Source organism: Myodes glareolus, chromosome 22 (assembly GCF_982192425.1).
Source record: "Myodes glareolus chromosome 22, mMyoGla1.1, whole genome shotgun sequence".
In the NCBI taxonomy this organism is placed as follows: domain Eukaryota; kingdom Metazoa; phylum Chordata; class Mammalia; order Rodentia; family Cricetidae; genus Myodes; species Myodes glareolus.
The window spans coordinates 6,500,350-6,522,634 of record NC_142047.1 but is presented as its reverse complement, the minus strand read 5'-3'; the positions used below and the strand labels follow the sequence as shown (position 1 = coordinate 6,522,634).

At 47.1% G+C, this 22,285-nt stretch overlaps 1 protein-coding gene across 6 annotated transcripts in view; it reads left to right on the top strand.

Moving 5' to 3' along the window:
* The window catches only part of Slc10a7 (solute carrier family 10 member 7), a 228,397-nt gene extending 211,350 nt beyond the window's left edge, over nt 1-17,047 (top strand). For all 6 annotated transcript variants that reach the window (XM_087900556.1, XM_087900553.1, XM_087900555.1 and 3 more), the window contains 2 exons: nt 11,922-12,067; nt 14,739-17,047. In XM_087900556.1, the coding sequence (XP_087756682.1) occupies nt 11,922-12,067; nt 14,739-14,768 (176 nt within the window). In that variant the 3' untranslated portion in view covers nt 14,769-17,047. The remainder of the gene's footprint in view (nt 1-11,921; nt 12,068-14,738) is intronic.
* Nucleotides 17,048-22,285: the final 5,238 nt, after the last annotated feature.

Below are 22,285 nucleotides of genomic sequence, written 5' to 3'. Positions count from 1 at the left end.
ACTATGTGCCAGCCCTCTCTGGGTTCCCAGGGGTATGTGTGCCTTGCCTCTCTAGGGCCTATGGGTGAGCGAGCAAACATAAAATGTTCATACTTTTTCGGTTTCCTTTCTAGCAAGGGCAAGCAGACAGCGCCTTTGGTAGCAGCCTGTGAGGTGGTGCTGCCCTGGAGGGAAGAAAGCCGCAGACAGCGCAGCATAGAGGAGGTGGGAAGGGTTCAAACTCTGAGGACACAGTGGCTCGAGTACCTAAGGGGAGGAGGGGTGAGCACATGGATGTCGAGGAGGAGGACACATAAGTGTCCAGCAACAGCGAAGGCTAAGGATGAAGGCATGGGGCAGCGGCATGTAGGATAAAGGTACAGGCCGTTCATCAGTGAGTGTAATTGGGCAGGGAAGAATCAGAGCAAGTGAGGTTAAAGTGCTATGCCAAGGCCCTCCAGTGGCAGCCACACTTGGCCTCGCTTATCCACATGAGAGGGAAAGTCATTGGAGGGTTCTGGAGGGGAAATTCAATGACGAAACTGAACTTTCATGTTCTGGCCGCTCTGTTGGGTAGGTAGGAAGGTTCCATGGGGAACTGGGAAGACCAGCGAAGACTTTGATCCAGACAAAGAGCAATAGCTGTAAACAAAGAGCCCGTGGGAGATGCTGGGTGTGCTCGTTGGGGCTCTCTAGAGAAGCAGAAGTTATGTATATATAGTGAATATATATGTTCAGTAGAATGACTCACAGGCTGCGGGCCAGCTAATCCAACAGTGGCTGCCTGTGACTGGAAAGCCCAAGAGTCCAGAAGTTGCTCAGTCCATGAGGCTGAATGTCTCCACCGACTTTCATTGTGCACTAAAATCTTGAAGAAATAGGTTCTATTGACAGTGAAGGAATGGACTTGCTAACAAGGCCAAGAGCAAAGCTTTTTTTCTTCCATGTCCTTTAATAGGCTTCCAGCAGAAAGTGTGGCCTTCCCATCTCAAGATTCGGATTTCTTCCTGCCTCAAAGGTCCAGACTAGAAGTGAATTTACTCACTTCAAACCAAGGAAAAAAATCTCATAGGTGTGGCCTCCATTTCTGGATTGTAGTTCATGCCAGGTGTAGCCAAGTTGACAACTGTGACTAGCCAGCCACCATACTGGGCCATGTGCAGGAGAGCAGGGACTAGCAGCCTGAGAGGCCACACGTGTTTATTCCACGGAGGGATGCAAAGAAAAAAAAGTATCCTAGTGGTAAAAAAGGGACTTGGGGACAGATCAGAGTTTCAGCTTCAGGCATGAAAACTGGTGGAGTCTGGAACAGCAGGCAGAGCTTTATCCCCAAAGATAGCACCTCGGTCTGTTGAACAGGATGAAAGTCACTCACAGTGGGCAGCTAGCAGGGAAGGAGCTCTGAGGAGGGGGATTACCCAGAGGGAAGAGGTGGGATTGTGTTGGTAGCAGAACAGCAGTAAAGTGCGCTTGGTCAGACAAGTACATGTAAACTTGCAAGCCCGAGTTCTCTCTCACACGCTTGAGGTACACACTGTCGGAAAGGAGATGTGCAAATGCTCGGAGACATTGGAAGATGGATGTGGCGTTCATTTGGTGCCCTCCAAGCGCCAGGCACTGTTCTGGGTTCACGTGCCTCATTATATCAATAATATTTCTAACACTTTTGCACAGTCCTCGTGATCTCCCACCTGGCTCACCCCAGTGTACAAGCCTGCCGTCTTGCTCCTGACTTTAGCCTGGCTCACTTTAGGCTCATGTGGAGCCAGCCAGAAGCCTCCCACACCCGGGAACTCCCTCTGTCTGGACAGACCAGGCGATCTGTTTGACACTGGCCCTTAAGCAGTTCCAATATGTTTCTGAGGCCAAGACCCTGCATTTCACACAGTGACTATACATTCATGCCTCACAAAGTTGACTATACCACTTTTGGGGAATTAAATCAGTGTCAGATTAGATATCTTTACTAAGTATTCAAAGAAAGAAACAAGAAAATTTTAAAAAGTCAAAATCTTTTTTTTCAGAATGACTCTGAGAGTTTTCTCAAGTTTTTTCAACTAGAAGACTTGTAAATGAGATATTTTTTTCCTAATTCCCTTTTCCTCCAATTCTTATGTCATCAAGACTGAATAAAAGTGGAAAGTGCATCATCGAAACAACTTAAAGCTGAACTCAAACACAAATCTAACTTCAACCTTTCCCGTGTTTTATGTTTAGTTGTGCGTGAGCCTTTTCTTTCTTTAATGGGAGTGGGAGGCGTGTGTGAGGCTGACCATGGAGCCTAGAACGGGCGTGGGAGCCCCTGGAGCTGGAGTCAGCCTGATGTGGGTACTGACACCGAGCTCCGGTCCTCCGTAAGAAGAGTCTTTAGTCGGTGTTCTGTTGCTGCGAAGAGACGCCATGACCACTCTTATAAAAGAAGACATTTAACTGGACTGACTTAGAGTCAGAGGTGTCGTCCGCCATCATGGCGGGGAGCATGACATCAGAGTTCTCCATCCTGGCCCACAGGTAGCAGAGAGAGAGAACGGGCCCTGCATAGCCCCTGTTTGAAAACCTCACTGCCTACCCCCAGTGGCACACCTCCTCCAACAGGCCAGACCTCCCAGTCACCCTCAGTTAACGCCAGACCCTATGGGGCCATTCTTATTCAAACCACCACAGCCAGCCGCAAGGGCTCTAAACTGCGGACCCATTTCTCTGGCCCTGTGGGGTCAGCCTTTTTGAGAGAAGTGGATCTAAAACAAATAACTGCTTTTAGTTCTCACCAAGACTGTCTTGTTCCTGTGTATCGGAGGCATCCTGGCTCTGGAGATTTCCATTCCTCATATCCAGCACCATAGGGGCAAACGTTCCTGTTGAAGATGGGTGAAAGTCCTGCCAATAAGACAAACGCATAGTCAAGCTGGTTAATGAGAGTCCAGGTCACTGTTTACTCATATCTCCCATTTAACTAATATTTGAGCCTTCCTGTGGTTCCCAGTGTCTGTCAATGCAACATTTTAGAAATAACTAAGCGTAGGTGTTAGAGGAGGGGACAGAACTAGTGGCCGTTCATGTCACAGATTCAGCTTCTCTTTCTGTCACAGGTGAAAGTGGTGCCTTTTGTTTTTTAAGTAGAGTTAAAGCACATCTTCAAAGTTGTCTTGGGCCTGGGAAGATGGCTCAGTGGTTAAGAACACTGACTGCTCTTCGAGAGGTCTTGAGTTCAATTCCCAGCAACCACATGGTGGCTAACAGCCACCTATAACAGAATCTGATGCCGTCTTCTGGCCTGCAGGCATACATAAAATAAAATAACATAACATAAAATAAAATAAAATAAAAAAGGACTGCAGTGTTGATCAGGTGGAACCGTTTCCGTGTGGTGACCATGTCAGTGTAGTCATGTGACTTTTTGTTATAGTTACCATACAAAGTGCTTGCTCCATGTCTAATGCTTTGCATTTTCTTAGTGTGAACATTAGCAAGATTTTTTTTCCCAACCTAGAAAAGGAAGGATGCTGTCTCCTTACTCCTTGCCCACCTAGTCTTCACAAACATGGTGGTCTCCTCCTGGAAATTCCCGCCAGTGTCTGAAGGAAGGCTCTGTGGCTCAGCTCCTCAATTTTTCTCTGGATTCCCTACCTGCTAATTACTCTTGCTGCCCTGTCAGACAGGTGAGGCTGTGCCTTTTTTGAGACAGCCACCTTCAGTCAGTGGAGTCAAATGTTTCCTTGTCAGCATCTGCTGAGCTAGCCCAGACCATTCACTAATTGTCTTTCCCAATCAAAATACGCCTGGTTCCAGACAGAGCCGCATCAAACCCGGGCTTTTCTGGCATCTTTATGTACCTACAACTTCGAGCCAAGTGATAGGATTGTAGCCAGGTAATTGAAGGCTGAAAGGCTATCTTTAATTTTCCTAATGGGCTGGAAATGGCCATCAGACAACTTTGGTTCAAAGTAAGTAAAAGTTTGCCAGCCTTAAGTACCTTTTTCCTGCCAGGCATTTCTGTGTAAATATTCTTTTCCTGAGGCTTCTACTTCCATTGTTCTGTCTTAATATTGTCACAGATCCCTATTCTGGGCCCCCTAAGTCCCCTAGCAAATTACCATTTTAAGGTGATGAAGAGCAAAGGCTGTGGAGCCTGTGTGTCTGGATTCCAACCCCTCCTTCACCCTGCTGTATGCATGCGGCCTGGGGCCTTCTGCCTCACTTTCTTCTTCTGATCCATAGTAGTTCACCCTGTTCAGACAAGTTGACGGACATGTGCCCTCAGAACACTATGCTTCCTCCCTGTCCTCCTGACCAGCAGACGGGTACACATCAGAAGACCTGGGAGTCAGTGACCCTCTTTTCCCTTCACAGTGGCCTCGGCCAGTTAGTCTACAGCTCTCTATTTGTTCATTTTCTCTTGCAAACCTATTCGTCTCTGATAAAGAAAGTTTTTTTTAAAATTCTAGTTTTGAAATATGAAGGGAAGGCAAATCTACAGGAAATCTCACATAAGCATACATATAGTGGAGCAAACTGTGGCAGCCTACACTGGGAAGAGCATCGTGGGCTTACAGGCCCTCCAGCTGCACAGAGTGGAGAGTGGAGAGCAGCACTCAGGCCCAGTGAGGTGTTGGGAGTCACCTTTTGGGGTGACTTTTGCTGTGGTCCTAGCCACAGTGGGTTCATGCATTCCAGGGTAGGGGCGTGAGGATTAGAAATGTTAAGTAGGAGGAACAGAGATAAGAAAGAAACACAGAGACACTGGATAGTAACAGGAGGGCAACTTGGTGAATACAGGATGCTGAATTAACCTGCATTTATTTTTCATATACTTTTATACCCCAGTATATAAGGTGGGGGAGGAAGCAAAAAACTGCTTTAACGTGATACAAAGAACAAGTCCTAATACTTGACATCTTGAGTTAAGCATTCTATTGCTTAGGCATTGAACCCATTCTAGACCAACTGTCCTGAATGCAGCCACTCCCTAGATCAAACCTCCTATTTCAAAAGAAAATGCAGAAGTAGGCTTGAATTCTCTGACCTTTGGTGAGGATGGAATGGATCTTGGGCCATCTTCATATCCAGAACACCAGTAAACACACCCTAGGTCACTTGTCAACAACTTTGAATGAGCAAAATAAACTCAAACTCTCTGACTTCAGACGAGGTGGAGCCTGCGCCTCTGCTCCAGGAAGATGACTGTGCCTGTCGTGGAGGTCGTTCCCATTTTCCAGGCTTATCCGGTGTCAGTGCACACACTCTGTCATGTGTGTCCTGTCTTAGGTGCCTGGGAGAAAAGGGTCTCACCTGGCCCTGGCTGCCAACCTCTGTGAATAAAGGGTTAAGGGACAAAGCATCTCTAGGTGCTATGCGTCTTTGAGCCCGCCTTTTGTGGAGAGCGTTGACCAGTACCAAGATAAGCATATGCAATATAATGCTTTGCGATATGCATGCTCCTATGGTTGCAGTGTCTCCTAATAAAGAAGTAGAGGATCACCAGAGGTGGGATTGCCTTTTTAAATTGGTCTAGGATATCTCTAACAGTTGTCAGTTACAATCAAAATCCAAATTTGTCCTTTCAAACATATCAAATCTAAGGACTGATTGGCAGTATCAAGATTCTCAGACAAGCTCTAGCCTTTTTCTAATCAATAGCCTCTTCATAATGAACTAAAGCAGGACACTGGAGTGTCCGTGTGGTCTGTGTCGTCTTGTCCCCTTTCCTAAGGGCCTTTGCAAAAAGTTTGACTGACCATCCTTTGAAGGTTCCAGAATGACTTGGAAAAACACAGAATGAGGGCCAGAATGGAATTCTGAGATCCAATGCAGATTAAACACCTAGACCGGAAACTTTCGCTACATGCCTCTGATGGACAGCCAGTCATGCTATACATGGCCACCCAGAAGTGGGTGTCTTTTCTTTTATAACCTCTAAGAGGGGATACATTAAAATAACCAAACTCTCCTCCGTTATCATAGAACCCACTTATTCCCAGTCATCTGTGTGTGCTGCATCTCCTGTCTGCTCTGTGCACTGTCCACCATTCTGGTTCTGTGAGGGCAGGGCTTTGGGATGTGTCATGGCCTCCATAACAGAGAGTGTCTGGGACATAAGAGTTAATTGTGAGCTGTTGTATATCATCTCACTATCTCTCTACAGAAAATAGTAGCACATTTTCTGAAATAATCATTTTGGAGCCATGTACCTGCTCCGTACTTAACTCAGTTAAGTTAGAGCTAAGTTCTCTAACTCAGTAAGAGTTAGAGAAAGAAAATAATTGGCCTAAGTCCTTACTAGAGTATGTGATGTAAGGAGAAAGCATGTCCTCCTCCTTCAATGGACAAGTCAGGAGGACAGCCACCTTTAAGGTGAGGGCGATAACTAAGTGTTGAACTCATGGGCCTTGGTAGAGAAAGAGAAAGTCAGCATCCAAGTTGAGCTTACAGTTCTGGGCTTGAGCTGTGAAGTCTACTTTAGTGGCGTTCACAAAGCTCCATGGACGGTTTAAAGACAATACAGCAGGTCCAGGTCTGCTGCGACTACGAATGGGGGTCTGCTGTGACTACGGATGGGGGGTCTGCTGTGACTACGGATGGGGGTCTGCTGTGACTACGGATGGGGGTCTGCTGTGACTACGGATGGGGGTCTGCTGTGACTACGGATGGGGGGTCTGCTGTGACTACGGATGGGGGTCTGCTGTGACTACGGATGGGGGTCTGCTGTGACTACGGATGGGGGGTCTGCTGTGACTACGGATGGGGGGTCTGCTGTGGCTACGGATGGGGGGTCTGCTGTGGCTACGGATGGGGGGTCTGCTGTGACTACGGATGGGGGCTCTGCTGTGGCTTCAGGTGGGGGGGTGTCTGGCAAGTTACTTGCCTGCATGAACTCCCCATCAGTGGGAACGTGGCCACCTACTTCCAGGGGCTGTCGTGAGGGCTGACAGTGAGATCATGCTGTCTGAGCACTTAGCAGGCAGTGGCACTTTCCATATGATGGTAGCTGTAATTATCTTTTACTAAAGTTGAGTGGGTAGACGATTTGATGAATGGGCCCTCGAAATGCACTGCGGCTCGGGATCAGGGCACTGGCTTTAATTAATGTGAGTTTTGAGAAGATGAATCTGGTGTAGTCTGGAGGATTGATGAGAGAAGGAGTGAAGACAGGGAGGCCTGACTGGTCTCATGGACTTGACGAGGAGCTGAACTGAGGTAATGAGTGTGAAAACTGGGGAAGAGGCAGGACCTATAGGATAGGGACCTATAGAACTCTGCGACTTTTCCATATTAGTCCTCGAGCTTTGGCCTGTGGAGTGTGGGAAAGCCAGGGAGGGTGTGGACTGCGTGGGACTCACATGGATGGTAGGAGATTGATACAGTCAGAAAAGAGCTGCTAGAAGCCAGAGTGGAAGACAAAACAGTTGGCCTGTTTCTCTCCTTTAGCCTTGGCAGGTAGAACAAAGCTGACTGAAAAACCATTTCAAAGAGAAGGGAAGGGTGGGGAAGGGAGGAGAGGGGTGAGAAGGGGAGAGAGGGGAGGGAAAGATGGAGAGGGGAAGGGAGGGAGGAGAGGGAAGTGCGATGGTGAAAATGGGGTGCAGCCACAAGTGCTGCAGGTGAACGCTGAAGAGAGTTGCCAAGTAGATCCTTTACCATGAGCCACAGGACAGTCTTCCATGGCCACTAAAGAAAGGTCTGTGTTTCATCTTGGGGGGAAATGCCCATTTCTCAAGGATAAGTCAAGAAATGTTCATCTAACACAAAGCACAAATGCTGTGAGTTGAGCATGATACAAAGGGAATTTTCTAATTCAAAGAACATAAAATAAACATATTTAAGTTAGAGGGGGACTTGTTCTTGTCCGTGCCATTTTATCCTTTCCTTTCTGGGTGGAGAATAAAGATGAAGAAAGCATATACTCGAAGTTCCTATGTGGCAGATGTCAGTTGAAAGCTCTGCTTGTGGAAAATGCTGCAGTGTCAAACTCTGTTGGGTAATTTTAGACGAATGTGTCATGTGTGACATGGAAATATGGCACGCCGCACATTAGCGATCTCCCAAGTGTTCAGATCAGGCAGTAATGCGCAAAGAAAGTGCTCTTTACCCACCCACACACTGCGTGTGGAGCAGTGGGAAATGCTTCCCGTGGAAATGACGTTAGTCAGAAAAGGAATCCATTTACAACATGCACGTCTAACATCTTCAGACAATGCATTGTATTAAGGAGGCATTTTTGATGAATGTTTTATAAACATTTTTCAGCATGACAGCTTAAAGTCCCCGTAAAACTGGATGCGTGCACAGTGTTCACTTCCATGAAGTCAGATGCCATCCCATAAAGTCTGGTTGAATCCTGTCAACCATGGTGACACAGAATCAGTACCTGGGAGCATTAAAATTAATTTGCTTCATTTATATTAGCACAGTTGATAGCAAGATGAAAAGGATCTCATATTTAAATTTTACTTTAAAAGGAAAACTCAAGTAAGTCTGTTTGGGGTTTTACGTTCTTGCTAGTTGTTTTTTTTTTTAATTAACAAATATAGTAAAAATGAGATGATAATCTGCTTAGTGCTTTATGTTAGAATTTGGAAAAAGTGCAAACCCATTCATTGTACGGTACTTTTGTGAGCACCTGCTGTGCCCTCAAAGATGAATAAGGAACAGCTGTGACCTGCACCTCATGAAGGAAGCAGCAGCACACAGGGGTTCAGGGTTGGCGTGGTCATGTGGAGGGGGAGAGCTCTGCACGTCAGTCTGAAGACTGCAGGCTGCACTTTCAGAGGAGGCAACACAAGAGCAGAAGGTTAAAGGGTAGTAAAGGGTAAGTGGGTGCCAAGAACGAATGAATATCTAGACCAAGGAAGCTGGGCAAAGGCCTAGGGGCCAAGGTAAATGGAGAAGAGCCCTGAGGCACCCACTGAGGCTAGGTAGAGGGTCAAAAAGCAAAGGAGTGGTGAGATCTAGAGGGGAGGAGAGCAGTGGTGTGATCTAGAGGGGAGGGTGAGAGAGGTGGTGTGATCTAGAGGGGGGGTGAGAGCAGTGGTGTGATCTAGAGGGGAGGGTGAGAGAGGTGGTGTGATCTAGAGGGGAGGGTGAGAGCAGTGGTGTGATCTAGAGGGGAGGATGAGAACAGTGGTGTGATCTAGAGGGGATGGGTGAGAGAGGTGGTGTGATCTAGAGGGGAGGGTGAGAGCAGTGGTGTGATCTAGAGGGGAGGGTGAGAGCAGTGGTGTGATCTAGAGGGGAGGGTGAGAGCAGTGGTGTGATCTAGAGGAGGGGAGAGCAGAGGTTCCTGCATGACTCCAAATAATCAGACTGCATTGAGGCTGCTCACTGTTTTCCACTCTCCCTGGATGGCTGACATTCTGCCATGGTGTCTGAGTGTATCCGCTGCTGGAATAGGAAAGGGTTATTTGGTCCCATGATTTCCAAGGTTCAGTCTATGGTCACTTAGCCCTGTCTCCTTAGGGCTCTGGCAGGTCATCAAGTTTGAGTACATGGTGAGGTATTCTACTCCTCCACCTCATGGTAGCCAGGAAATAAAAGCAGAGAGACGAGGAGCCTGGGGACCTACTGATCTTTCAAGTTCCTCCTGCTGGCCGCCATTTTGTTAAGGCTCCACCACGTCCCAAGCCTTTGCAGCTGGGCCTTACCTAAGCTCTAGCACAGGACTCTGGTACAGCCTGCTCTCTGGTACTTAGCTAGCACATGTGCATGCTAGCAAAATGAATAAATGAGGGTTCCAGGAGCTGTAACCCTGTGAGGGAGGACAAGAGTGTGAATGCCCTGTGAAGGTGTCAGTGCTGGCTGAAGCGGAGCAGTGGGAGCAGAGACCCTCCCAGCCCCTTCCATCTTCACCTCCAAACTAGCAGGAACATTGAGGGTGCAGCCAACCACGGTGTGCTGAGTCCGTGTGAACAGAAGGTATGTTTGAAGATGAGAGGAATGATCTGAGGGAAGCTTCAGCACAAGAGAGCTTCAGGCCTCTCCAGTTCAAAGACTGGCAAGACCACCAGCACACTAGAAACTTCTAGAAGGTCAAACCTTGGCCTTGTTGGGGTGGCCCTAACAGTAGCTTTGCTTTTCATCCACGTGAAATCTCAGCACCATCGTGGTGTGGGGATCAAGGGAGTTCAAGGACTGCTGCCCTGGAGGAGTTGCAGTCCAGAGAATTGTGTTGCAGAAGCAGGCCTGCACAGACAGCAAGTGCATATCAGACCCTCTTCTGTGCCCCGGGTTGCAGTGTTCTGAGTGATGCACCTAAGGCGGTGACCTCGGAGTGCACCCGGTGCCTGCCTTCATTTCCACTTTGTCTGTGTCTTCCTAGTCGAGGGACCTCTGCGTCGTGTGATGAGCTTGGATGTTCTGCAGTTGGTTCTGTTGCCTTGATAACTGCAGCAGCACCTGGTCCCTGGCTTCTCCTGCGCCCACTTAAGCTTGCTGGAGGAGCACAGAGCCTGGATTCATGGATGGGTTAGCTGAGCAATGATAGTCAGAAAGCCTGCTCTAATCTCACTTTTCAGGACAAAGATCTCCATACTTCTATCGTTTGTTCCCTTCAGACTCCCTCATGCTCCCCCTCACCCCTTAGTCTCCCTCCTTTCTGGTTCTCATCCCCTGGTGCCTCCTTATTAGTCCCTCAGGGGCAGCAGAGCTCAGCAGACTTCCTTATCCTCCAGTCTAGGCAGCATCCATGTGGACCACGGAAGGGAGAGCTTGTCTGCAATGGGGAGTGGCGCTTGCGGAGCTCTCAGTCCGCAGTAAACTTTCCAAGGCTGTGCGTAATGTGTACAAAACGTGGATTCTTACACTTTCACTTTTTTGTACAGAACTATTTGTTTTCTCTTGTTCCTTGTCTTCTTGTTGTCATTTGATCTGAGTTTTCTAGAGACCGTAGAACTAGAAGAAGGTATCTATCTAAATGTGTGCCGTGGAAGCCTGAGAGAGGCTCCTGTTGGGGAGGGTTGAGTGTTTTCACTTTCCAGCAGTGCTGTGTGCGGCTGTGAAGAAGAGAGCAGTCTTGAGTATTTTTGCATAAAGGCTCAAAATGTACTGGGAGGTTAAAAATAATTGGGAAGCTGAGCCTTCCATGTTGTGCTACAATAAGTAATTTATGCACCATCATTGGGCTTTAGGCACTCGGACCCTTTTCAGAGACCGTTTCATAAAAACAAGGAGAAAGCTGCGCTTTTAAAGCACTTGGTTGTAAGAAATGACATGTGTACACAGCAGCCGTAATAAAGCAGTGGTGGTGGCATCTAAACTGTACTGGCTAGATTTCGCTAGCTGAAGAAGCCACAGGGGGTAGTTGTCTAGCCCACTCTTCTAGACTAGACTGGTGGGTTCACAGTGCGGTAGTCATCCGATTGCAGTCCAGCATGGTTGTCACTGAAGCGCTAGTTTTGCAGTTTACCTGTTACAATCAATCACATTGGGATCCTTGGCCTTGAGAATGACATTCAAGGTTTGTGGGTGGATGCGTGCTTAGAAGTGAGATCCTGGGTTGAATCTCAGGACTCCACCCAGCTAGAGTATCTTCCCATGAGACAACTGTCTCAACCATACATTATCTTCCTGCATCTTTGGGGATCCCTAACAACCAACACACTTACACCACTGAGCTGGAGAAGATGCACGATCAGCCTCTCAATCCTTCCCAGCTGTCTTAGTAACTCCTCCAGTTTTTAGTCTTCCTCCTTCTGATGGCGGAGTTGCCAGTCTTGAGTGAGAGGCACTGGCATCCCAAACAGTCTTCTCTGTCCCAAATAGAGCTTAGAACTTTGTGTCATGAAAGAAAGATAGGCCCGTCAACTTTGAGATCTTCCCGTTTCAGGTCTGTGAATAACGTAGGGAAATATAGTCATAGGCCATCTGAGTTCTGATTTTCATAGAGCATGCCTTTAATTTGACACCAACCTGAATTTGCCTCTTCGTTTTCTGTCTTCTTGGTTTAACAGGAATTCCAATGCTGAAGATAGTGTTTGCAGGCCACGAGCATCTCTCACTAATATCTGTGCCCTTGCTCATCTACCACCCAGCTCAGATTCTGCTGGGAAGTGTGTTAGTGCCAACAATAAAGTCGTGGATGGTGTCGAGGCAGAAGGTGAGGCTCTAGGAAGATTGGATTTGAATCCAGATTAGACTGAAATTCTCTTTCTGGATTCAGATGATTCCTATACTTACATTTTTCTCTGGTATGTCATTGTTCAAATGTATGTATTTTATTAATGAAATGTCATAGCAGGAATTTGGGGAGATGACCGAGTGGCTGAATTACTCCCTGCTCAAACATTAGGACCTGAGTCAGCACCCCAGCATCTACAGAAAAAGCCAGGCGTGTGAGTGCCTACCTCTAACTCCAGCCCTGGGAGACAGACAAAGATCCTGGGGACTCACTGTCCAGCCAGTCTAGCCATGCACACACATGAGAGACCTTGTCTCAAAAAATAAGGTAGCGAGCAATTGAAGAAGACACAAGGACATGTGTGCATACATAAAAATTCAGAGATATACAAATGAATGTGTAATTACAGTATACATTGGTCCATTCAATTTGATCAAGAAGGATGAGTATTATATGACTTATGAAAGAGAATAATACTTATGATGCAATTTTCAAATACTCTAACATACTCATAGTCAAGGGAATATTGATAGGACTTCTAAAATATGAACCACCCCTTCTGGTGCACTTCACTGTGGACCCGGGTGGCTTTCCTCTGTGCTTTTCTGAATATGGCCCAAATTGGACTTAGCCACATTGCATTTTCCCATATGGTAAAACTGTGTTTGGGAATTAAAATGTAAAAGTTAACTATCAAAAGAGCCCACACAATATTAATTTCACCACATATAGTACCTAATATTTATAATGTAGGTTCTTTAGATTTAATTTCCAAAAGTATTAATTAAAATAATTAAGTCAATTGCTCAAAGAAACCTAGGTGGTGCTCAGAATTGGGTGTCACAATGGGATGCCCTCTCTCTAGTGGCTCGGCCCTTCCAGAAGCCATTTTATCTGCGGCTGCTAACAGATGTGTGAGAAGAGGCACACAGTGGCAGAGCACCCTGCGCTGAGACCCTAGCGTCCTGAATGACAGGATGGTCACAGGATGTGTGTGCAAGGCACGTCCTGCTCTCTGCCTTGGTCAGATAATGGATGCTGAGGCCTCCTGCCTGAGCTCACAGCTTCGCTACAGCTATGCTCATGCTATTGCCATTTTACACGTTAGGAAATGGGATGAGAGAGTTCAACAGTTTGTCCAAGACCTGTGGTTATCTCGGTGCTAGTTTTAGAGTGGAAAACTCTGTTTGGCCATATATTTATTTGTGACACGTGACAGAGAGAGAAGTCTTACAAGACTCACAGGGAGCCCCTGAGGTCCTACACGAGAAGTTTAGCCCACCAAATTAGTGAATCATCACTAATTCGGGTCACTTCCAAAACAAGGAGCTTAAAAACTCTTCCTACTTTGTAAGCCTTGGGAAAGTGGATTGGCTTCCTCTCTGAGCTGCACTGTGTAACCCGTGCTCAGAGCTAGAGAAAGGTGGTCAGTGTCATCTTCTCTTCTCACCTTCTCTGGAGGTTTTCTCTTCCATTTATCAGTGTTGCCCCCTCAGAGTGTAAATATATAAATATTGACAAAGAATTAAGAAAATTAGCAGGACTGCGATTCTGCCTGCTACTTGCCTCAATCCAAGCCCATTCTGGGCTACAAAATAAGTTCAGGATTAGCCTGGCCACATTTCCCACCAGAAGACAGTGTTAACTTCCCCAGAGACAGTGTTAAAAACAGGGTAGAAATTACATATCGGAGGTAAGAATCTTGTCCTAAGTCCTTCAGTGAGACTGATCTCAAAATAAAGGACTAGGGTGTAGCTTAGTGAGTGGGCATTTACCTAACATACACGAGGTCCTAGATTCAGTACTCAGTACAAGGAGAAGGAGAAGACAACTCTTTGCGACAATATTTCAGTCACAGTAAACACAAAATTAACTGCATGAGTTTTCTTCCAAATGACTAAAATTTTTGCCACTTAATTGGACCATGCTATTCATTTTCCTGTTAGAAATGGCTAACTTTGAATAATCCAAAAGCCTGGAATATTTACCTAGTAAAATGAATACTAAGAACCTTTCCTCAGGGAACTATGACTATGTTTGTTCTGCAGATAATGCTAATGAGAACCAGAATATCCCCCTATTGCAGAACATAAGGATACAAATAGCCAAGCCAGGCTCGGGGAGCTGTTAGTCGACCGGGTGGCTGGCAGCTAAGTCTGTTTCTAGGTGTACAGTTGGTTATATAGAACATTTGAGTAAGTGTGCCAGTCTGCCTTCTGTTGCTATAACAAATACCAAGACTTACAAAGAAGGACGTTTATGTTAGCCCCTTGTTTTGGAAGCCTCCGTCCATGATCAGTTGTTCTGTTGATTTGGGGCCTGTGAGAGCAGTGTAGAGAATAAAGCCCTTCCCCTCATTGCTGGGAACAGAGGTGGGGGCCAAGATCCTATCCAAGGCCCTATATTCCCCTTTAAGTGACCTGAATGTCTCCCACTAGGCCCCACCTCTTAAAAGTCCTGCCATCTTCTAGTCGTGGTATAGTACCATTCTGGGGACCAAGCTTGAACACATGGACCTACTGGGGACATTCCAGATGAAATTCATAGCAGCAGCCTCTTCCTTTCAGTAGCGTACGTTATCTGGTATGAGCTGATACTTTCCCTTGTTCGTGGAGACTCTCCAAGTCTGAACTGTTTCTGTGTCTTGCAGGGAGTGAAGTTGACAAGTCCGACTGTCTGACTCAGGAGGCGCCGTCCTGAAGACCGCGGTGTATATATGTACAGGGCTGTGCCTGCAGGCCATTCTGAACCCTTGTCCATGTGAATGTTGCTTTGATGCCTATTTTATTTTTTTACAGAAAAGATATGGTATACCTGTTTAAGTGCCTTAAAATCTTTTTGATAAGATCATTGTTTTCAAAACATATTCTGCTGGTGACTGCCAAGGGTGAACAGTATTTTGGATTAATTTTTTTTTTCTTAATGCAGAAAAAAGTTTTAGTAAGGGACAAAAAGCTAAAAGGTTTTCTTTGCACTGCCTTTTGTGTACAGCTCTGTAATAGCTACTGTAGCATTTGAAATGAGGTCACGCCATCCAGAAACCATCCTCTGGGTGACAGGGACAGATTCCCAAGTCTCCTTTGCACACTTTGATTCGCTGTGTGGTCCTTTACTTCTGCGTCTGCGACGTGCTTCTTCCTTATCCACTCAGCAGGGGTCAGATCGACGCAAGGCTGGGAAGCATAAGGTGCCTCATTCCTTGTCATCCTCGTTTCTAGACATCCCTTCAGTTAGTCCCCGCCCACTCCGAAAGCTCACGGGTCCCATCATAAGGGTGTGGGGAAATAGCTTAAACTTATTATGAGCTGCTTCAAAAGAAGGCCTGATGTGAGTCCTGAGGTAAACACGGAGTGTGGCAAGGTTCTCAATCCAATCAGCACACTTTCCCTCTCTTCCAGAATTCCTTTGTCTCACATTTCACTTGCACACTCACACACAAACATCACAGTCAGTTGGAGAGTCGCAGCAGTTAACAGTGGGTTGTGTTCACATTCCACAGCTAGGACCAAGCACTTTTCCTGTTACACACTTCCAGATTGCTCCTGTTGGCAAGCCGCAGCCTGTTCCACCCTTTCATTCTGTGCACTGAAGACATCTGAGACAATTCATGAATGAGCGTGTCCGTCACTTGCTCAACAGATGTTGGCAACGTCTCTTAAGACATCAAATCATTGCCCTTAGGTGTCAAAGGAAACATAAGGTCATGGACATGAGCAATGTTACATGTCCACGCTGCCTAGTCAGGTGGAAAGAGGGCCCAGCACAGAAGGCGCAAGACCATCCATTAACCAAGTTATCAAACGGAACTAGTCCTGGAACTGGGCATGAGCTTTCAGAGGAGGGTCTGATACTGCCTTCAGTGGCCAGAAGACCTGAAGCTGGACCCAAATGACAATAAAGCAATGCACTAGATGGTGGGAGCGCCTTGCCTGTGTTTCCTTAATACTTCATTGACTTAACAGATAAATGGGCATTCTGGGTCGCACCAAGGCCCTGCTGTCTCCTAAGCAGCTGCCTTTCTTGTTGGTAGTGGTGGCTGTAGTCCCACAACAAAGCAATCATTCCTCTAGAATTCAGTGCTGGGCCTGTCAGTGGGGCTAGTTTACATCATGGTTAGCATGGTCAGCACCGTGTACCGGTGTCAGGACCTCCTAACTCGCACCAGAGCTCCACCCCTGAGCCAGGCCTTGCTGAACCAGCTGTGGGGACACTGCTGGGAGGAACTGGCAGTGACAGAAAGGTTTTCAAGTCTGGTCCCTACAGCTGTCTGTCTGTCTGCCAGAGCTGTAGTGAGACCCCTCCCACGTCATGTGAACACTGGTCTCCCCCTTCAACTTCTCTACCTCTCTAACCCTGCAGTAGGCGTGGCTGTGGGATAAAGTTCAGCTGAAAATGCTAGGAGAACATTTTGTCTTTTGTTTTAAAAATGTGTCTTGTTTTCCAGTAATCTGATTTATATCCCGAGTTTTTATGGCTTTAGTAACATGTCTGTGGCAACTTCTCTTTTTACACAAATTGGATTACATATTTTTTCCATGATGAACAAAAATAGACTTAAAATTTATTTTAATTTGTGTTCATTAGGATTTAATTAGCAGCTTAAATATTTTCCTGTGTTTATGCACTGTCAATCTCTGTTTGTACAAATGTATTTATAAAGGAATACATTAGATTATATTTATGTTTACTCATTTTTCCACCTGGAATTTTTTTAACAGCTGAAATTTTAAAGAATGGTAATGCAGTCTCTACCCATGTTCCAGGTTTTAAGGTTTTATGGATTTTTTAAATCCTTCCCTGTTCTGTTTTTAACTGACACATCTCTGGTTGACACTCAGTGTCTATGCTAAATACCAAATTTTTTCAAGGAGATGGTTGAGTAATGAAGTGGGTTATTTATAATAAGTGGAAAATGAAAAATAATTCTATCATTAAACAATTCTATGATTACTTGAGGAATCCCTGGAACATTTGTGACTCATTTTTACCTGGTTCTGATGCACTCCACTGCTTCCAGATGCCCTCCCTCTGGTCCCCATGCCTCCTACTGCTTCCCAATGCTCTCCCACTGCTTCCTGATGCCTCCCTCTGCTCCCCGATGCCCTCCCTCTGCTTCCTGATGATGCCTACTTCTTCCCAATGCCCTCCTGCTGCTTTCCACGGGCTTCTTGGATTCACTTTGGCTTAATGTAGCACAAGATGTAGGTAGATAGACATGTCACAGTCCTTCCAGACACCCGTGTCCACACCACCTCCACCCAACCCCCCAAAGGGAAAAAAAAAAACAGTTTTAATACATTGTCTAAGCATCAGAGTTAAGGAACAAAATGGAAACGCTTGCAGCAGAGTGACAAGACTGGGGTGCTGTGGGCGTGGGCTCCCCCTCCCGTGTCGTTCTGTTGATGAGAAGGGTGATGCTCCAGCAAGCTTCCCCCAAGCCCGGGGCGTCCTTGATGAGCACATTGCCTTCGCAGATGCCAGATGTTTGTGTTCTTGGGTTCCATCTTACCTTTGGAAGTCCAGTGCGGATGTCACCTCCTCAGGAGGCTTTCCTGGGTTCCCGGTGAGTGCTGGTTTCCCAGAAGCCTGTGCTGTTCCAGCTGCCAGCTGATATTTCTGTCTCCTCCGGGCACACACATGCATGGCACACACGTGTTGCTCTCCAGCTGCAGGCTCAGAGTCGTAGCCAAGAGTTGGGGGAAAACACCCTCAATAATTAAAGCTGCATAGGTCTTGCTGATCTGACTCAGTGAGTGTTTATATACATTTAAAGAGATAGGTCTTTTTTACTGAATTCTGGTATGGTAAAAAACTAGATAAACATTAGCATCATCCTTATCCTCAATTTGTAGACAATAAACAAAAGTTCTAAGACTTTGTGTTTGTTCATAGTTCCTACAATGTAGTTTTCTCAACTAATTAAAAATCCTGATGTACCCCAGAGGCCCTGTCTGTTGAGCCCTCAGTGCAGGTTACCATCTGAGGACTGGCTGGTACCAGCGTGGATGTTGTCAAATGACTCAGCCTGATCGCAGTGGTCAGCTGCTAAAACAGGGCCCTGCAGTATGCTCTCCTCACACACAGAGGAACTTGGCTCCCCTGCTTTCTTTTATGGAATTCTGAACACGATGGATATTTAGGGATACGCAAGCTTAAATGGCAGCCATCAGTGGCCCTGTCCCCCACCACTGTGTCTCCTGGGATTCCCAGTGACCACCCTCCCCATCGCCACACGCTGGTCCAGTCCACCCACACTTAGCTGTCTCAGTTGCCTTCTCTGGCTGCTTGGATGTGCCTCAGGGCTTCCTTGTAACCAGGGTTACCTGCCCTTGACTGCAGTGTGACCCCACAGAAGCTGCAGTCTTCCCATCTTCCCTTGCTCACACTGGTCTCCACTCCACTCCTGATCTGACAACGGAGTGAATCTATGTGAGGATCCTATGTGCAGGACAAAAGTGCCCCAAGAAGGATCAAGAGGAAGGTATTTGTGTTTCTCCCAAATGCTCCAGAGAGAGAGAGAGAGAGAGAGAGAGAGAGAGAGAGAGAGAGAGAGAGAGAGAGAGAGAGAGACTCTGTCAGTGGATGGGCCATATTAGACAAAATTTTAAAAAACAAAAACAGATGATAGACTTAGTTCAAAATATTGAGCCAGGGCTGGAGAGATGACACAGAGGATGGGAACACTGGCTGCTCTTCCAGAGGTCCTGAGCTCAATTCCCACCAACCACATGGTGGCTCACAACCATCTGTAATGAGATCTGGTGCCCTCTTCTGGCATGCAGGCACACATAATAAAAATAAATCTTTAAAAAATATATATATTGAGCCAGCTCAGTGGCTCAGCAGGTCAAGGCCAGTCTGATGACCTAAGTTCACTTTCTATGACCCACATGATAGAAGGAAAGACCTGACTCCTGCAGGTTGTCTCTGTCCTCCACACGAGCCTGGTTCACTCACATGCAGCATACACTCACTAAATAATGTAATAAAAGTTTGAAGCGTCGGGAATGCACACTTCCACGAGCTACTATTTTCCGGCCTAGGAGATTGGCAAGAGTTAAAATTTTGAAGTTTTCAGAAAGTAGCAAGGTTATTGGGGTGGTGGGGGCACAAATGAACTAGAATTTGTGGGGAGCTATCTAGTGTCCTTCCAACTAGTTCTACTTTTTGAGTCTGGCCTAAAGAAGAATCTGTGTACAAGAATGTTTTCAGAGCCTTGATAGGACAAAGGACCAGCAAGCCATCCAAAGCAGGGAAGTGCTTAATAGAGCCCTGATGAAGGGCAAGGCTGCACAATGTGGTGCATGCCTGGAGTCCCTACACACACACGCACACACACACACGCTATAGGCAAGGAAGACTGGAGTTCAGGGTCATCCTTGACTACATTGTAAGTTCAGCCAAGGCTACAAGGCCCTGCATTTATTGAGGAAAGAAAGGGGTGCGGGAGTGGAGAAGAAGGAAAGACAGACATTTTCTTGTAACAATGTGTGTGCGGTGAGGGCTGTAAATGTCGAGGGAGTGACACTTTTAACTCTACTCTTAGAAATCCCATGATGTCACTAAACCCATGATGTGCGTAGGGACGCTGTTTGCTCTATTAAAGCACAGGTTTGCCTGGAGCATTACAGCTGACCTTTATGTGGCTCTTCCTGGTGCCTGGAATGGTGGCAAGGACTCTGTGCACATTGTCTTGGTTAACTCGCAGCAGTGCTATGAGATAGGTGAACTTAACCCCATTTTCCAGATGAGAACATTGAGTTCAGTCTAAGTGGCTGACTAAGGCCACAGAGCCAACAGATGGGAGCATTTTAACCAAACTAGCCTAACCTTGTCAGTTGGAGCCCCAGGAAGCAGGCATGTGGAGCAGGTCTTCCAGTTTTCATATTACTTTAGCCACACTTTGGAGGGGTTAGAATTCACATGCAGTACAAACGGGTTCCTGCTGTTTCTTGAGGGAATTCCTAACTCACCTCAGCCATGGCACATTGGTCAAGCAAAGCCTGTTCTAGTACAGAAAAATGAGGTCTCTAACTAGCCGGGACCAGGCCACTGAGGTGACGGAGATTCTACTACAAAATAAAATGGTAACATGGGGGTGGGGGGTGAGTTTGGTCTGACTAGGGAAATGGAGCTGAGGAGTCCCAGAAATGAGAGGAAGACAAAGAGGGGTGAGGAAGGACAAGAGCTCACAATGTGACCCAGACTGAAAATGCATGGGAGAGCTGGAGGCGTGGACCAACCATGAGACGTGTGCAAGAGGACTTGGTTCTGGTTCTGCTCCAACAAAGAGACAGACAGAGGGGAATAGAGGGGGAAGGAAGGGAGGAAAGGAGAAGAGGGGAGAGAGGCCACCACTCAGTGAATCAGTGAGAAGTGGCAGGGTGGCCCAGAGTCTCTAAATAGACACTTATGGGTGTCCTCGAGTGAGTCTCCTCGAGTTGTGGGTAGCATCACCCTGACTGGGCTTTGCCATTCCATGAAATAGGGTTCAGGACTCAGGAAGAGGGGGAAGCAAACCAAGCACCCCCAGCCTGTCACCGGTTTCCTGATTGTGAACACACCGTGAGCAGCCTCTGAAGCTCCTACCGCCATGCCGTCCCCAGCACGATGCCGTCCCCAGCACGATGCCGTCCCCAGCACGACAGACTAGCCCTCAAACTGGGAGCCACAGTAAATCCTCCCTTCAGTTGCTTTTTGTTCGGTATTTTGTCTCGGCTGTGAAGAAACAACACAGCCAGGTACTGATAAGGGATCCTGGTTCTCTTCCTATGTGAAAAGGCTAAAATTGTCGGAATGCAGAAATTCTAAGAGAGTCAAGCACACCATGTACACCAGCCCTTAGAGACCATTGGCAGAAGATGCTAGCATGCTGAGGAAATCAATCCTTTCCGTGTTAGTGGTTCTTTCAAGCTTCAAACCCTCAACCACATGGACTCACTAGACATTCCAGACTCTGGGTCCCTAAGATCCTGGAGAGTTGCTGTCAGTGTGGTCACGCGTGCTGGCTTTGCCAACGGGGCTAGAACCTTTTCTGTATTGTTGCCACCACGATGTCCAGGCCTGTCTCATGTGGGGCACATTCTGACAAGATCCGACACCCTGGCAGCTGTCCTATGTCCTCTAAAAGGTCCCTGTACACTCTGAAGTTCAAGCAGAGTCCCCACCGTGGCTCACAAAGCCAGAGTGAGAACTGTAGGGATGTCAGGTTTGTCCGGGGGCTGGGGCGAGGAAGTCCCTACAACCTTGGTCACAGTGTCCCGCACTTGCTAAGAGCTCAGTGGGAGGCATCTGTGATGATTACTCAACAATGGTTGGGGCTAGTACAAATCAAATAGTCTGTGCAGCCAGCCCGGTCTTACTTGTGTCTGTGCAAGCAATTTCTTATGGAGACCACTGAATAGCACTAGAAGTCAGCAGCTGGCTTGGGCATGAGTCTGCTTTATCTGCTAATGAAGACACTGGATGTTAAACTTGAAATGCCTATATCCCCAGAGCCCAGAGAGACAAGGACATAGTCACAGTCTTCCAGGCCCATCTGTGCTTCTTGGACCTTGTCTTTTCCTACTGGTGACAGAAGGGCCTGTCCTTACCAGTTCCCATCAAACACCTTTGGAACTGCCTCTGAGCGGTCACTGTGGCCACTGCCCTCTCTTCGGGCTGCTCCATCAGGTGTCATACTCGCCCAGCACTGGTTTGTCTTCACCCTTCACAGTCCCCTTTAATGTTGCCATTTTCAGGAATTTGTGTCGGATTTTTCTTGCCACCCCATCTTTGGGAACATCGAGGCCAATGTCAGTCAACCATCCTGCTCCGATTGGGAACAGCCAAATCAGGAGCTCTGGTCTCCTATCTCCAGTTGCATTATGGGCATCTCTACATGGACGTCTCCAAGCATCTCTAATTCCACATGCCCGAATGAAAACTCAGTGACCTCTTTCCTTCCCACACTCCATCCTCCCCAAGCCAGCTTCCTCTGTTGGCATAGCAACCACCTGCTTCTCTTCCCCTGCAACCTTCACAGCCCACTTGCCATGCCCAGATAGTTTCCTAGTGATTCCATCTACACAGCCACTCCGTCTGCACTGCCGCCGCGGCCCTCTATCACAAGCCTAAAACGCCCTTCCGAAGCTGTCTGTTTCTCCTTCAGGAACACCTGACCGTCTGTGAAGCACGGCTGACATCTCTCAGCGTGCT